Below are 16697 nucleotides of genomic sequence, written 5' to 3' on the forward strand. Positions count from 1 at the left end.
TAGTGGCGAAACGTTGAAACTATTAGCCAAAATCGTCTGTTGGTAATTTGGCTAACAGTTTGAGTGTTTTGCCACTACTCCAATTGGCGCTATACAGAGGCCGGTAGAAGCTTCATTTTTTTCTCCAGAAGAGGCATCACAATCGTTCACATCCTATTTATATACATTCACTAACCCTTTACCTATCTACATTTGTCATATGTATGCATGCATTTCGACGCTAGAGTCAGTGGTGCTTGCTACCATTTTTTAACCTTGGCCAAATTATACGCAAATAGCTAGTAAGGTTTAAAAGATTTGAATGTTATATATGTTTTACATTAATATTTATATATCGAATATATCTACGAACGAATATCTACGTACGATATATTATGATATTATACGTATTTGTGCCAAGTGCTGGCTGAGCACCACTGCTTAATTTTACCAATCGCAAGTCGTAAAAGAAATTGCACATAAAAATAGAATATTTTAAAATGTATCTATTCCGATTAAGATGTAATTGAATGATTCAATCTACGGACAATAGGTTAAATAAGTACTTTAATTTATTTAGTAGTACATGCGTAACAATCATCTATAATGAGGATACCTGATAAGATAAATATTATTTTAACAATCTTCATTATGAGATGACAAAGTAGATTTAGAATCGGTATCAGAAAACCCGTGTTTTTCCATTGCAAAAAGTGATGGACATTTTGGTTGATACAGTTCGACTGCTTCCAGGAGACTGTCTGGGTATCCAGGAGAATAATATCTAATGCCAACAAATGAAATAATTAAACCGATGAAAATCAAGTAAAAATTCTAAAGTACATAAACAAACAAAAGAATATCCTCGTAAGCATGTAAGTAGCAATCAGGGATAACTTTTTTAATGAATCACGTAAGACGTAAGAAATATATTATTAAAACTGTTCGTGACTCATTCGATGGCAATACGTAAAAGAGAATGTTAATCGTTTGCACGTGTAAATATTGTAATATGCTATTGAAATTTTGATAATAAAAATATGTGGTTACATGATTCGTATGTAAATTATAGAAATCATCAAGTAACCATAAAATTATTGATCCATTAAACTTCAGGTTCCTATTTTTCCAATGCAATCAGCTGTGACAACATGGCGATCACACCGTACATTAACTTGTCTGATTTAAATTAAGGCATACGAGAATCAGAAACAGAGTCGAAGTTATTTGCATCTGCTCTAGGTGTGAGCTACTTTATGAAGACTGGACTTTTTCATCGAAATAAAATCACATTACCGAATTTCTTCGGTAAGTAAACCTTTACTAGGGTTATGTCAAAAGCAACTAGTGTTTTTGATGATTATCTACTGTTGCTATTATCTTAATATGTACACGTAGCCTTAAAAATATACGGATGCTTCTATTTCTTGACAAAATCTTTTATGAATGCAAGTAGTTTAGCTTTGAGCAATCGATAAAATATTGGAAATTTGCTGGTGTTGAAAATAATCATAATTACCAAGGATAATTTAGCATTGTAATACTAAAGTTATAAAATCTAACTTTCCTTTCGTAGATATTTGAATCGTTAATGATTGCATAACTTTAGAATAATTGGAACTGTTAAGGTATGATTTATGAGGTATATGAGTCCACCAAGAGAGAATATGAATTGCAAAAATCTTTGTATTAATATTCGAAAGTAGAAACAACCTGACTATTTCTTCTGGGAAGCAGCAGTTGATAATTTGTATATATTCTGATAGTGTGGAGCCAGGTTCTGCTTGAATTTCTTGCACTTTCTTTAAACCGCCTGATGTTACAAAAAGCCTTCTTGCTCTGGCATCATTAGGCAAAATCTATATAATGGGAAAGTTATAAAAAAATTAAATCAGTTCCTTTACATTTTTCAATAAGTTAATGTCCTTTGATGTGCATATTTGCACAAGTATGCAATCAGTATGCTTGTTGCAATATGCCTAAGAATAAGGCTTCTGGAACCTGACTTACAGACTTCATTTGTTACTTTAAAATGAATCTATCTACGTTATAAAAAATATTGTATTTTTTTAAAAATATGTATTTGGTACATACATACATAATGAAATGTGACCTATGAATTATTTTCAGATACATGTGGTATTAAAGATCGACTGCTAAGAAAACAAAAGAAGGATCAATGTACTTTTAACAAAGTGATTAGAAAATTAATCTCAATCCGCCTATCTTTTTCATTACAAATTATAATTTTTTTACTCTAGAAAAAAATTAGCATTTATAATAAACAGAATTTTTGAATTTTTAAAATGTTTTTGAAATAATTTACTCAAAAAACATAGGTGTAGATGAGTGAAAAATAAAGTGAAATAATAAGTAACTAAGCAGAGCTTTGAATACATCGAGTTTAGTAAACTATTTGAAATAATTATTGTGGAAAAAGGGAAGAGAAGATACAATAGAAGAACTGTGAATTGTATGATAATGTAAGAAGTAGTCAAGAAGAAGGCAATTCAGAGTATTACAAAGTATTTTAGCCCAAGGCTTTGATAAGAAGACAGCTGCCTTAAAGTTCAAACACATAACAATAAAGTGATTAAAAAGGAGATGATATCATCATATATTAAAGGCAAATTGCACTGTCTTACACAGTACTGTTGTCAGATTTCTAGCAAATATGTCTGATAACAGGAAAATAAAAATCTGCATCTTATAAAAAGTCAACTTGCTGCTGAATCATTCAGTGTAACCAGAGAAGTTTCATGGAACGCATATGACGTTAATTTCGTATGAAGTAAATGTTAATTTATCATAAAACGTGAACATACAAGGCTACACTCAACTGCAACGTTAGACAGGGAAGTCAGAGTATAATAATAGACATGATAAACAACCAACATTGTGTTATTTTAAATTCGGGAGAGACCAACAGCTATCATCAGCCGGTCTCTGCGAAACCATCAGTTGTTTCTGTATCAAGCATCGATTCAGACGTAAGTGATAGAAGAGATGTACGTGAAGAACTTTATGCTGGTATCTTCAGAAGACACCGGAAGACTATACTTGTATTGGGAAGTTTTCTCAAAATGCTGAGGGTGAATAGAAATATGAACAATTATGCTAGTATTAAACCTAATGATGACAATGATGAGTAAAATAATCATTTTTTTGTATAAATGCATTAGAAGACCAAAGTTATCTTATTATTGTGATGATAATTATATGAACGATATTATTGCTTTGTAAAAAGGAATTTGAATGCATTTTGATTATTAGAATGATTACAATAATTAGATTAATTTCATTATTCAGGAGAAGTACTTAACAATCATTTTACTTAAGAAACATCTTATCTTCTCAATACCTAATTTGTCTGTATAAATACTTGACTTTTAATTATATGTCAGCATTATGTATGATACTAAAGTGTGTTTATCACAATGACTGTGCAGATCAGAAAGTTCTGCTTATCAACGCGATTTTCAGCAAATCAGACTGGAACAAGATATGAACCTATTCTACATACATTTGATCATGTTATGTACAGATATTTATTGTGTAAATCTCTTATGCCGTAACAGAACAAAAGCCATATTTGATTTAACAAAATACAGAAACTAAAATCTGCACAAATTATTGTATATTGGAATTTTTACAAGGCATGATTTTCTAGTTAATTGATATTTAATTGTTAAAAGATGTTATAGTAATTGAAAAGTTATTTCTCTTATCATGGGTTGCGTAACATTAGAAAACATGTTGTTGTGTTCCTTTATAAAAACGATTGGTCAATCTTTTTTTATATATTTCGATAATGTAACTTGTTTTCTTTTTTCATTTTTCAGAGGTACTTGGACAGATTGCATGCTCTGAACCGAGTATATGCCTTAATTGCTTTACAGCTTGAAATTGTCATGCAACAGAAATTCTGGTAACTTTTCATTACAATGGCAGTAATTCTAAGACGTAACTCCAAAGTAGAAATTTCCTTCAACCTTTCATTAAACGCGTGACTTATCCATTCATCATGATTCGTATAAATGTAGTTTATACTCAAGATTTTTCAGTAAGGAAAACACTTTAAATGAACGAACGAATGCGAGAGCAAGAAGAAATATTTTTACTTGTGCGAAAGTAACTACTCTACTGCCGATTGCATCTCATATAATTCTTTATATGCATTTCTATAAAAGTAGATGGCACCATTTGAATAAGTCATAAATAATGGTTGGCTTTTCTGGGATGCAACTGCATTTATCGTTAATACTATGATCAATGAGCTTAACATTTATCAAAAAAATATAATTCAAAACACGTAATAATAAGATTTGTACATTACATTAATGTATTATCGCAAGTATCAAATCAATGCCTTATTGATCAACAGTTTCATGAACTGTTATTTTCATTGAACAATGATTAACGTTTACTTCTAACTTAATCATTCTTTGTTACGTGTATCTACAATGTTTGTACATCCAATCTCTTTATATCAAATACTGCCATTAGAAAATACACCATGGTACAATAGATGCAAATAGGGACTAGTTTGAAAAGAAGTATGTTTAAATATTTCATAATTTAATTAAAGTTTCCCAACAAAATCTATTCAACATTTAAATTGTCTTTGTACTTTAGCTGTACCATTTACTGTCGGAAGACTGAGAAATGTGCTTTTTTGGGACTTAAAATGTGCCATAATATTTATTAAAGATACATTAAAGGAAGGAATTTTGACTACTTTATGCTATTACCAATTCTTTGACTTCCTATTATTACTACTGTCAGATGAATACAGTGACACACAGCATGTCAAAGTATACATGTTATATTTTACTAGGAATATATAACACTTGATATTTGTGTTAAACAACATCAATACCGTCGTCTGTAACAAGTTATAATATTTTAAAAAATGAACAAGCTAATAGTAAATGCTATAAGAACAATTGTACTGGTACCATGCATCATACTATCCACGAATGAGAACTATATCACAAAATCAGAGTCCTAACGGTTAGGATGCTACTTGTGGTATAATAGCTTTTAAAAAGATTCTTCATATTATATTGCTATTTGACCAGTTATTTTAATAAAACAATATCATATGGTGGAAAATACGATTTTTTATGTAATAGTTATTTAACCGAGATGCAAAATAGTTATTAAACAGTAATAATCACATGATTTGTTACAGTGTTGTACGAAATAATTAATAAATTATAAATGATTTAATTACAAGATATAGCGTAAATACTATTTCATTTATTTTACCGTTATGTTTTAGTTTGTAATTGCAACTTGTAAAAAATATGTATAAAGTAAAGAATTATATATCAGTTGAAATATATCATTGTATCTCTTACCTTACTATACTGTCCAAGAACATACTTCAAAATGTTAGGTGGTGCAATATGTATCAAAGGTTCCAATGCTTCAATGTACATGCATCGTTGTAATACTTGTTTCAACGTTACATTACATTTTAGCTTGAGATCTTCTGAGCTATTTGGATCGTTATAAAGCTAAAAATAATGTGAAAATTAATAATATTTCATAGGAGAGAGTATATATATAATATGTACTCAAACAACACGGGGTTTTACTTGTATTAACTTTGGTAATATGTTTGTAGCTGCAACTACTTTCGCGTGCTCTGGTGTATGTTTACCAATTTGTCCAATTGCCCAAGTAGTAATAGCAAGTAAATGCTCATCCTTCTCTTCATGTAACACAGTGGACAGTTGAGTAATTCCCTAAGGTGAACAATTTTCTTTAGAATGTTATCGTAACAAAAGTGTTATATTACCACACTTTGGATCCAATAACGGCAATAGCTAATTGATCACAATGTCCAGCGATGTAACCGATTGCCATTATCGCCGGTAATCTAGCAGCTAGTTTCGATGTACTGATCAATTCTACGAGTGCACCGAGACCACCCATATTTACAATCAGCTGGGCCATCTAGAAATGAGTGTAATTAATATAAGACTGGAAGTATAAAGTTCAATCAGCATACTTCTATTGTATGCTTGCAAATTTCTCTGGTTAGCATTGCTGCTGCTTTAACAATGCATTCGTCCGGATATGCCATATGTTCAAGAACACTGGGAAAAACCTCAGCTTCAATAATACATTCTGCCAAGCGCACAGTATGCTTTGCTATACTGCTCAGTGCGAAAAGGACTTGACGCTGTATATATTAGTAAGAGTCATAATATTATATTATATAGTCACGCAACATCTATTTCTATTTCACCTTTAGTTTGGTGTCAGGATTAGACAGTGCTTTCACGAGGAAAGGAACAGCCCCAGCATTGACTATAATTTCTGCAAGATCTTTGTCATGTTTGCTTATATCGCAAAGAGCTGATGCACCAATTTGTTTCAAATATAATTCAGGTTCTTGCAGACATAGAACTAGAAGGGGGACAGCACCTATGGATTACAAAATGATCGGTTAAATTTTCAAACTGAAATTACCATAGTAATATATTTTTATTATACTACCTGCATCAACTGTGGCTTGGCCCAAGTTTTTATTATGTCTGGCAATGTATCCTAATGCCCAAGCTGCAGCTTCTTTTACACCAGCATCAAAATCTTCCAAACAAACCATTATAATTTCTAATCCATTACTTTGAATTATTACAGCAGCTAATTCAGGGGAATGCTTAGCTATAGCACGGATAACAAACAAAGCTGCCTTTTTATAAAATTTCTGTAAAAAAACTTGATCAATAACAAAGCTTATAGAAAAGTACCACAATGATGCAACGAATACCCATACATTTTGTTTAGCAATATTTTTCAACAGCTGCGGTAAAATATCCTTCCTTATAATAGCTTCTGCCAATCGAATGTCATTGTTTGCCAGTTTTCCTAAAGATATAGCTGCCATATGTTGAATGGATGGCACAGGATCTGTCAATAAAGGATATAAAAGATCCAAGGCTCCAGCAGCTTCTAAACATTCTATATTATTTGGTCTGGTGGCTAAATCTGCAACGGATTGTACGAAAAGTAGACGAGCCTTTTGGTACTGGTCAAAAACTGCAAAAATAGTAACAATTAATAATACATATTTCGTGAACTCACATAGAATTTAATTTGAAAAATGAGTTTTTAATTCTCGCACAACACGAGCGCAATTTATTCGGATACAAAGTAAACAAGAAAATGGTGTTGTGTTACAAATTACGAAAATCTTGCAGAAACTGTCATTGCGACAGACCGATAAGATCTTTGGCAACTATACCTTGTAAAATAGAACGTGCTGTCATCGTGATTGGAAACAAATTTTCAACATCACATCAGAATATTTACACGTCGATTGCGTCTTCGTAATGATCGCTTTAGACTGCTCGAACGAGTTTATCGTATACATTTGAAAACGAAAAACTGCCGCCTTGTGCGCATGATAAGTATGCATAGCGCAAGCGCGACGATTCTGTAAAACTATAAACAAACATGAGCAGGTGTTTCGTTCGGATCAGGACAGATCAGGATCAGGATGATTCGTATAGAATTGTGTGGCAACATATAATGTCAAACGCAGAATTATTACAGGAAAATATCATTGTTACTTGTACATTATACTTACTTATTTTCATACTTACTAATAAGGCGATTATCCTAATCGAAAAATGACCGAAGATCTGTTAGTTAAAGAAAAAGAATTTCGTCAACTAAATAAAGAACTCGAACAAAGAGCAAATGATTTAATGAGAAATATAGATCTCGTTATAAACACTTATAATAACGAACGTTCGATATCCTGTTCGAAAATAAGAGTCACGAATTCCATTACTGAACAAACAGAAATCTCCGGAAATGTGACGAGACAAGAGAATGATAATATTCAAGTTTCAGTTAAACGAGGTGTATCCTTACCGTATGTTTTTGGTGCAGTATCTACAAAATTGTGAGCGAGAAATCGAAACAATTATTTACTCAAAAATGTTATTTTATATCTGTAAATTACATATATAAAATAGGATGGCATCAGATTTTATTTTTATTGCATAAGTGCTTATATTTTGTACATTTTTTTATAGAAAAACTGATTCGCAAAAGAATCAGATAGACGAAGCGTATAGAAGAGGAAATTTAACTCATGAAACAATTGTTAATTTATTTAAATCAAAAATAGATATATTGCAAAAAGAACTACAAACATTACATGTAGAATATAGAAAGAAGGTGACAAAAATTTCAACAAGCAATGTAGATATTTTACTGACTTCCCAATAATTTATATTGTTTTTATTGCTTGCAGTGTGATGCTTGTAAAGATTTGGAGGTTGAATATAGAAAAGTTGAAACAAAATTACAAAATGAAATAGATTCATTAAAGGATATAATTGCAAAACTGGAAGACACAAATAAAGACTTACAGGGTCAATCTCAATCACTAAATATGGAAAATTCAATTATAAAAAAGGTATTAGTTTAATAATAATTGAGAATGAAGTTGAGTAAATTTTTAATATGTAATTTGAATAGGACCTAGACAAACTACAGAAACAAATTAAAGCACTGAATCAACAGTGTAACAATTATAGTATGAGACTAAACAGATCATTAGAAAATAATGACAAACTAAGAAGTGCACTGAAATGTTCCCAATTAGAAGAGAAGGTGTATATATATATGTTATGTATTTAATATGTATTACTGTTTATATGGCTTGAAATGTTTATCAATTTTAATATGTGTTTAGGAATTAAGAAATCAAGTCAGGAAACTGCAGGATGAGAAGAAGTTGACTGTCAGTAATCTAGGAAAGCAACTTACAGAAATAATTCACACATTTAAAAAGCAAATGTTAGTTCTAGATAACTTAAAGAAGCAAAACGTAAGAATCTACTATAATTCGTAAATAATTAAGAGAAAGTCTAATTTTCTATTAATATTACCATATTCTTTAGGCGTGTTTAATTACTATTGGACAACTGAGATTTACTAAAGAAGATTTTTTAAGACTATTGGATCAAAAACCCGAGTGCTTATGATAAATTGTATATAAAACATTTATTGAATGACTGCTACAACTTATACACTGTGAAAGATGGAGTAATTCCATTTCATAGCTACAAGTATTATACAATTTTATTTTACAACATGTGTTTCTTAATAATAGTCTTCACAGAAAAAATTTATGTATTCACGCTTCGTATATTACCTGCCAGAGCATTGTGATTTTTGAAAACCGGATTTTTTACTTAAGATTTCATCTTAATCTCTTTTTTACTTGAAATAAATATAGTTTTTTAATTACGGCATAATCGTAGCAATTATTCGATTGCGCTATACAAAATAGTGATGATACTTGATAAGTTAATGGGATCTGCAACAAAAGATTCCAAAGCATAATATATAAAAGGTGGGCTCATGGTTACCATGGAAATCATGCATTCTAACGTCGTTCCATCTCGATGTTCCATTTAGCATCGTTCAAAAAGTAATTGGATGAGAATTGCAAAAAGATATACAATTGATTTCCATTGCAACTGTATCGAAACGAAAGTTTCTACTTTAGATAAGATTAAATGACTTTTTAAACTTATTTACACGTTAAGTCTTATTTTGTGCACGAACAATAAAAATGGACAACAATGAATTTTAGCTTTATGTACAAAAACCAAAATATAAATATGTTCCACAGCTGGCATGTGTAAAATGATCGTCACGGCTTTTTCGTGCACACTACACGTTGACAGGACACACATTGAAAATAAAAATGTTCAGATATATATAAAAAAAACATCGATGTTATTTTCAATTGCGTTATGCACAGATTTTACAAATCTTAATCCTGGCAGTGAAGAATTTTGTATGCTGTATACCTTAAATAATATACTGTTGTCGTACATTTTCTAAACCAACGAGAATAATCGAATCTAGAAATTTTCACGTGGAATCAATTAAAAGATGTTAAACATCATACAAAAGTGAATAAACACGACATACGTATTCGCATTTTCGGACGAATGCGTGCTGCACAACCTTCTCTGAACAATTTAATGCTTCAACGTTCGAATTCATGCTAATGTTTTTATTATAATAAAATACATTAAGTTAATATATTTTTGTTTTTTTGTTTTTTTTTTTCATAATTGAATACGAGACATTACTCACCCTCAAATAAGTTGTAATTTAATTTTTCGGTTTTAATTACAATAACTTTCAGTTCGAGACTTATACTTCTCAGCCTTTTTACATGTCAACTCCACAGTCGTGGTAACATTTGCAAGCATTAAATTTCTATATTTTTATATATTGTGGTGTACTATATCATTCTTAGTATTAGTGGCACCAATGCATTGACAATGATCGTTCGGTTTTTAAAACTGAACGTAAAGCCCCTTCTTGTGCCTACACTCAAAATTATAGCATACCACAAACCTTCTTTTTTTTTTATTTTATATTGCACTGTGAATATCTAATGCATTCTAATTACTAGAAGGAATAATTTTGATGAAATCATTCGGATAATTTGCCTCGAATATTTGATACATCTAGCATCAACAAGGAGAATTCATTAGTCTCATATTTTAAACGTTATTTTCACTTCATGGGTGAAACAAGCTTTCTAAGCCTTAGGTACAATGTATACAATTAATATTTCTTAGTCAATCCTTTATGGTCTTTGTAGGACCACTCAATAATTGCGTGTTTCCTCTTTTAAAGACTGCCAGCCATTGAAACAATTGATTTTAAATTGAGATTGCTCTGAACGAAAGAACAACTCAATTCTTCAGAATTCTAGGGCAGTTTCGTTTATTCACTGGTACAAAATTTTGTTCCTTATACAGGTGATTGCTAGCAGGACTTCACAATTGCTAAAATGCATTACTATCTATGTGCTTATACGAATTTACGACACGTTTCGTATTCTATAATACAAATACTTGAAATTACGTTTCCTTTTTATAACTTTTCGTTCATTCTGAGTTATGCGACTTATCTTGTACCCTGAATTTTTTTTCTCTATCAATATTTTATTCACAGAATATATCTTCTTGTTTTAGCTTTGTGATAATTAATTAGTTATTTTTTAAAATTTTATTAAACATGTTTTAGTTCGAAGAACATAGCCTCCTACTATTGTGTTTACAGATTTGCATTGATAAATGTTTTTCAAATAACATATTTCAGAGACGGCACAGACAGTAACACATCTAGCAGCTTGACTATGAAATAATTTTATTAATATATTATAAAAACCACTCTAAATGCGACCAGAGGGATAACATGGTACAAGGGCATCCATGTACAGAGAAAATATACGAGATTCAAAATATGAGACTTAAATAAATATTTTGAGTATGTAGCAATGAGTGGAGAGTCATCTTTCTTTTGCGTATATGGTTGCTGCTGTATCGTTGTCCTAGATCAACTTGATCATGCCAGGTAGCTATAAGTGTCCTTTTGACCCTCTGTGCGCTCCAGATATTCTTTCTCAATTAAAATATCTATACATTTCTGAAAGAGCAAAATTATTCTCAATTAAAGGCACATTTCTTACATTTGTATCAACTTTCAGACATCTGATTCCGATTAATTGTAGTTTTATCAAAATTCTTTGTAAGATCGACGTGGATTCGGTTGATAAAATCTTGAAGATTTATCAAATTACACCGAGATACTCTTATCCGTGCTTACCTTAATAATATGTACTCTGGGTTTGAACCTAGAGCTTAACTGATTCAATACTTCAGCCACCAGTTGCTGATGCTTCGATACTTTCCTCATTTTCATAATCCTAACGATTGCTGCTTGAATCAAAAGTTTTCTATCCTCCTCTATATGTTTATGTGTAGTTTCTTGTTCGATTTTCAATTCCGTTTTCATTGGTATATTAATATTTACTCTCAGTTTCTTGCTATTATAAAAATAATACATCAGTATAGAATCTTTGGTGAAATTAATATTTCATATAACAAAACGCACATACTTTTTGTATCCCGTAAACAGTTCCACTGTAGACAATGGAGTCAATTCAGTTACGTCGTCTGCAGTTGATGTTAGTAGTTTCGATTTCAAGAGTATTTGTATTACCTGTGATATTATAAATATTTCATTAATATTTGCTTCCTCTTAGTGCTTTTCTATGTTATTACATACTTGGAACAAAAAATCCATTTTTATTTGTGTTGCATCATGCAATTGTTGTATTGTCCATACTGTGGATCCATTAAATTGTAATAGAACGGCCATTTGAAAAGTAGAAGCTTGTAATGTGTATCTATAATTAAAGTTGCATTTAGAACCGTCTCTTTTTAAGCGCTGTAAGCTTCGAAAAATATAACGTGCTTTTCTTTAGGTATACTATTACCTATTTTTAAAACAATTTGTATGTAATTCTCCTTTTGACATATTGTATAACCAACTCAGCTTCCTTCCACTATGTTGTGAACTATAGAAAGTGGTAAACCTATGTACAGATCGTTCTAGCTGTAATATATAAAGTTTGAATGAAATATTTGTAATATGACCCAGTTTATGGTGAATTATTTCAGGATCGAATTTACCTCGGTTGGTAATGAAAACGTAAATGTTTGTAGAAATGGCCACGAGCCAGACGACAACACTTGTATACTGAAATCTATGTCCAGTGTTTCAGCAGAATTTGTCAAGTGTCTTTTAAACTGCTCGTTCAGGTCCTTGGACACACCGATATCCTGTGAACAGATTGCTATAATCAAAATGTTATGATTTTGTCAAATTTGAATTTTACCCAATATAAAAATAATTTCCTACAAGAATAATAACGAATTCAGTGCTGTAATATGTGAAATTAATACGAACGGTAACGACAAATTTCTAAACAGACACATTACCTGGAACATTCGTTGTAATTTTGAAGTGTATTCGAAACCACAAGCTTGTTTCAATTTCGAGATCATAGAAGCCTCTGCATCGTCACTGGCCGACATATGTTGTACCAAACGTTTTGCCAGCATTTTACTATAAAATTTTTGAAATACATCCTTATCTTCGATATATTTAAATACCACCATCTGTAATTGAAAAGAATTAGGAAGAACCAGACTTGATGATAATCTTTATTTGTTGCAAACTCTTTACTTACAACTTGATTAAGTGTATCCTCAAGTTCTGCCTCCTCAGGATTTTTACTACTCTTCTTCAACAACAGATCACAATATTTTGCAAGTAGCTCTGGTGATTTACTGCTACTATTTGCTGTCCTAGTTACCGAGTTATTATTAATAAATCTTCCACAAGCCTTATCAAGAGCTGCCACGAAACCGCTGTCATTGTTAAATGCAACAAGTACTAAAGCATTGTATTTTTTATGAATCTCTAGAGTCGTATTTACGTAAACCTTTGGATCCTGTAACAGAAAATCGTGTGAATGATTTTTTATACGCTTACGACAAAAACATCACTAAGGAACATACATTAGATGCAGCTTCACCACATTTATCAATAGCTGCAAGTCCTTGATTTGCTATATGACTTTCTAAATGACTTCTTAGTTCACCAAGAGCATTAGGTATCCTGGTTGCCAGTTGATACATTCGACCTAAATCTGCATTTTTGTCAGCATTTAAAAGATTTTGAAATTCAGAATGAAATATGTCTAAATGTTTCTCAATTAACACTTTCTCGCATGTTTTTGCCAATCTATCACAAGTCGTTTGATGCAAGTAGACATGAACTCGTTTTCGTTCTTCTAGTAGCCTTTGTTCTACCTGTGATTGAACAATCGGAAAATGTGAATTGTTCGTTTACAAAACGTATAAAAGATAGTGGATTTTCGTTTCATACCTTTTTCATATATTCCGTGACTGGATTTTGTCTAAGGAATTCTGAACTTTCACGAGTGTAAAACCTTTCTGTATCTTCAAGAAAAATATTCTCAAACGAATCTTTATAAACAGTAAGATTATGTCCATCCTCATTCAAACCCAATTCTACATAACAATTAATTACCCCACTGACTAAGCGTGTGTTTATTGTTTCTCCATTGCGTTCTCTTTCAATCAACTTAAGCACTGCATTTGTAACCTGAAGTATAGTAGGTAGAATGTTATTATAACTCTTCTTATATGGTCGAAACATGCTTTACACAACTTACTTGTTTATTTAAATGCTTAAATAAGTTTTCCCTCCATGTAACCAATGCCAACTGATAAATTTCATAAACATGTTTACGTCCTTCATCACTTTCCCTGCGTACCCAGTGACGATTTAGATACGCACATACACCATGTAAAACTTTACTACTAAATTGATACTCTTCCCATTGTCTTGTATAGAATTGTAGTACATCTTCGTCCATCAAATCTACACCATGCTATATCCAACAAAATCAAACAATTGTATTAAAGATTTTTCTTTTCTTAAATAGCTAAACATAAATAGTATTAAATGAACATTACCTTCAATAAACTAATGAGATAATTTCTAAGAAAGTCACGTAAACGTTTATATAATTCCAATCCAACTAACTGTGCACCTCCTTGAGAAATTTGTCCTTTCTTGGTTTTAGTCGATGTTCTATTTATTTGCTGATGAACACTCGTACAGTAATCATATACGTGTCTATCAGATTATATAATGTGTTAAGAAATTTACTAAACGCAATCTGAAATTACATTACAATCTTAATTGATGTCTACATTTAGAAAGGATACGTGTACAATTCTATATATCTTGGTTTAGACATGCATTGTCTGTTATAAACTTGTTCGATGCCCTCTCGAAGATCTCCCCAGATTTGATCTAAATCTATTTGTCTGAGGCCTGAGGAGCCTCCATAATAACTCCCAGATCCTCCACTGCCTCGATACCCTGACATCATATTTCTATACGCTTGTCGAGTGAGCGTCACTGTTACTACTTCCTACAATAGATTCTGTTGAAAAGACATAGAAAAAAGTAACAATTGCATCAGATCTGATAAAAAATTCAAAATAAATATACAGGGTCCAGGGAATTAAAACAAATATAGATCGGCGATGCTTACAGTTTTACTTTCATTTATATAAAGGTGTACAACATCATCATATATGTTTTGTTAAATGTAAATGAGGAAACAAGAAGAACAAGAAACAAAGACAGATTAGTCGGTTGGTGCAATTAGTTTTCAAGTACATTAGATTTGGTGCTTCCAAAGAGCTATCGATAGTTTCACAATGTTGATGTCACAACTACTTGCTTATGCACATACTTGAGGCTGTTGAAAACTGCTTTGTACAACTATAAATAAAACTGCCTGAAATGTTTTTTTGCGCGTGTGTATGTGAATGTTGAGAGAGAGAGAGAGAGAGAGAGAGAGAGAGAGAGAGAGAGAAAGTGAATGAGTCAGTGAGTGTATGTGTGTATACATGTAAGGGAGAGAAAGAGCAAGGAAGAATGAAAAGAGTGAGAGAGAACGATTATAGGTTCGACCGGATACAAAAATACCCACGAGAAACGATGTTTTACGCGTAAAGCGTTAATCGGTAATTGGAAGGTCCATACCGAAGTAGTTACATCAGGATGTGCATCGTTAGTAGTGGCTTCGATCTTTCGTCAGGGAACATCGGAACATCGAAAATCTTGGTGCTACAACACTACTACCCGTCACTATCGATGATCCAGAGGAAAACCAATTCGCAGGAACAAGTCCAACACGGCCCAACGTCATCGAGGAATTGTTTTTTTTTTGTCGATAAAATGAGGGAAGTGTGCACCGTGAAACGAAAAATGTATACTCACCTGTCGACGTTCACCACCGCATAACAGGCAGAGTTGGACAAGGGAGCTTTCGTGAAAATCTGATGGCCACCTTTAACGATCACCTCTATTCTGCTCTACATACGCATCGATGGGAAATTTTCACTGTCTCTGCTTATTATTTCTTTGCTGCCCGTGGTGACAAACACGGCAGATCTATGAACCTAAAATCTTGTATCTTAATATGCCCAAAAACTGATCACGGTTGTGATCTGCTACTTCTGACAGGTTAGGTGCCACTGTTGCCAACAAAACGACGCGTTTTACAGTTTAGCCACAGAGTACAGTAGTGCCTCACCATAGTGCGCCATACCAGGGGCAAAGGACTCAGAAATTTGAGGTATAGTACAGAAACTGCCTTTCTTTAATTGGTGGATGCTCCACACTTGAGCAGTGCTGCCCTCACAGTTTTAGACAAAGAGAGGAAGTGGTTTGTGAGCTAGAGAGCACGACATCAGACAACCACAAGAGAAACCAGTTACATCGACGACTAATGTAACTTGACTCCTTTTACTTTTGCCGTGTGTTTCAGATGAAGCACCATGCAGAGGGATGCGCAAAGAGATTGAGACCGCAAGCACTAATGAGCGAAACAGTCTAGATTTCGCATCCGTATGGACACTAACGCATAGAACCCGTTGCTTTCGTTCCGTCTCCCTCGATCATCTCCCGTTCTCTTTCTAAATCAACTGCGCGAAGCTGTATGCGCATTAAAATGGTGGGGGATAAAAAGGCGCAATATAGTAAGGTAGAAATGGCTCAATATAGTGAGGTATCACTGTCCTATAGTTATGTATCGTACTCTGCGGCTGTCACTTGCCGAGGTCGTATCATATCGTGCGTAGTATGTTAATAGATCTAAGTTTCCACGTATTAACAATAAGATATCCTTTATTTAACAGACTTTATCGTTACATGCTTGTTTCGTGATTGAGATATCTCAAACGAGAAACAAGATAAAGAAAATA

General features: G+C 32.4%; 4 protein-coding genes across 6 annotated transcripts; 2 read left to right on the forward strand and 2 right to left on the reverse strand.

The window, feature by feature from the left end:
* The first annotated feature begins 208 nt into the window (after window positions 1-208).
* LOC144469097 (uncharacterized) lies at window positions 209-5322 on the forward strand. Its single transcript, XM_078179018.1, has 5 exons — window positions 209-281; window positions 733-854; window positions 1096-1287; window positions 2110-3071; window positions 3822-5322. The coding sequence occupies exons 4-5, from the start codon at window positions 2859-2861 to the stop codon at window positions 3909-3911; spliced, it is 303 nt and encodes a 100-aa protein (XP_078035144.1). The 5' UTR covers window positions 209-281; window positions 733-854; window positions 1096-1287; window positions 2110-2858; the 3' UTR covers window positions 3912-5322.
* On the reverse strand, window positions 551-7807 carry LOC144469099 (sperm-associated antigen 6). Its single transcript, XM_078179020.1, has 11 exons — window positions 7747-7807; window positions 7238-7429; window positions 6770-7032; window positions 6490-6700; window positions 6239-6417; window positions 5999-6172; window positions 5791-5943; window positions 5583-5732; window positions 5343-5501; window positions 1693-1838; window positions 551-763 (listed from the first exon to the last, which is right to left on the reverse strand). The coding sequence occupies exons 2-11, from the start codon at window positions 7260-7262 to the stop codon at window positions 616-618; spliced, it is 1608 nt and encodes a 535-aa protein (XP_078035146.1). The 5' UTR covers window positions 7263-7429; window positions 7747-7807; the 3' UTR covers window positions 551-615.
* On the forward strand, window positions 7269-9647 carry LOC144469096 (testis-expressed protein 9). Its single transcript, XM_078179016.1, has 6 exons — window positions 7269-7903; window positions 8037-8181; window positions 8258-8422; window positions 8485-8619; window positions 8702-8836; window positions 8910-9647. Exons 1-6 carry the CDS (start codon window positions 7626-7628, stop codon window positions 8991-8993), a joined length of 942 nt encoding a protein of 313 aa, XP_078035142.1. The 5' UTR covers window positions 7269-7625; the 3' UTR covers window positions 8994-9647.
* On the reverse strand, window positions 8988-16313 carry Cul1 (cullin 1). Of its 3 annotated transcripts, none has more exons than XR_013493912.1 (15): window positions 15712-16313; window positions 14646-14866; window positions 14391-14553; window positions 14087-14305; window positions 13777-14016; window positions 13407-13700; window positions 13076-13339; window positions 12825-13004; window positions 12516-12665; window positions 12320-12438; window positions 12109-12229; window positions 11939-12042; window positions 11647-11866; window positions 10120-11466; window positions 8988-9328 (listed from the first exon to the last, which is right to left on the reverse strand). XR_013493912.1 is itself a non-coding variant. In XM_078179014.1 (15 exons), exons 3-15 carry the CDS (start codon window positions 14810-14812, stop codon window positions 11386-11388), a joined length of 2322 nt encoding a protein of 773 aa, XP_078035140.1. In that variant the 5' UTR covers window positions 14813-14866; window positions 14978-15226; window positions 15712-16313; the 3' UTR covers window positions 8988-11385. The 3 variants fall into 3 exon arrangements, 2 of the variants coding, with proteins under 2 accessions (XP_078035140.1, XP_078035139.1); XM_078179014.1 differs by adding an exon at window positions 14978-15226 and having other exon boundaries at window positions 8988-11466; XM_078179013.1 differs by having other exon boundaries at window positions 8988-11466.
* Between the last annotated feature and the right edge of the window lie 384 nt (window positions 16314-16697).

Source organism: Augochlora pura, chromosome 4, assembly GCF_028453695.1.
Source record: "Augochlora pura isolate Apur16 chromosome 4, APUR_v2.2.1, whole genome shotgun sequence".
Taxonomy (NCBI): Eukaryota; Metazoa; Arthropoda; class Insecta; order Hymenoptera; family Halictidae; genus Augochlora; species Augochlora pura.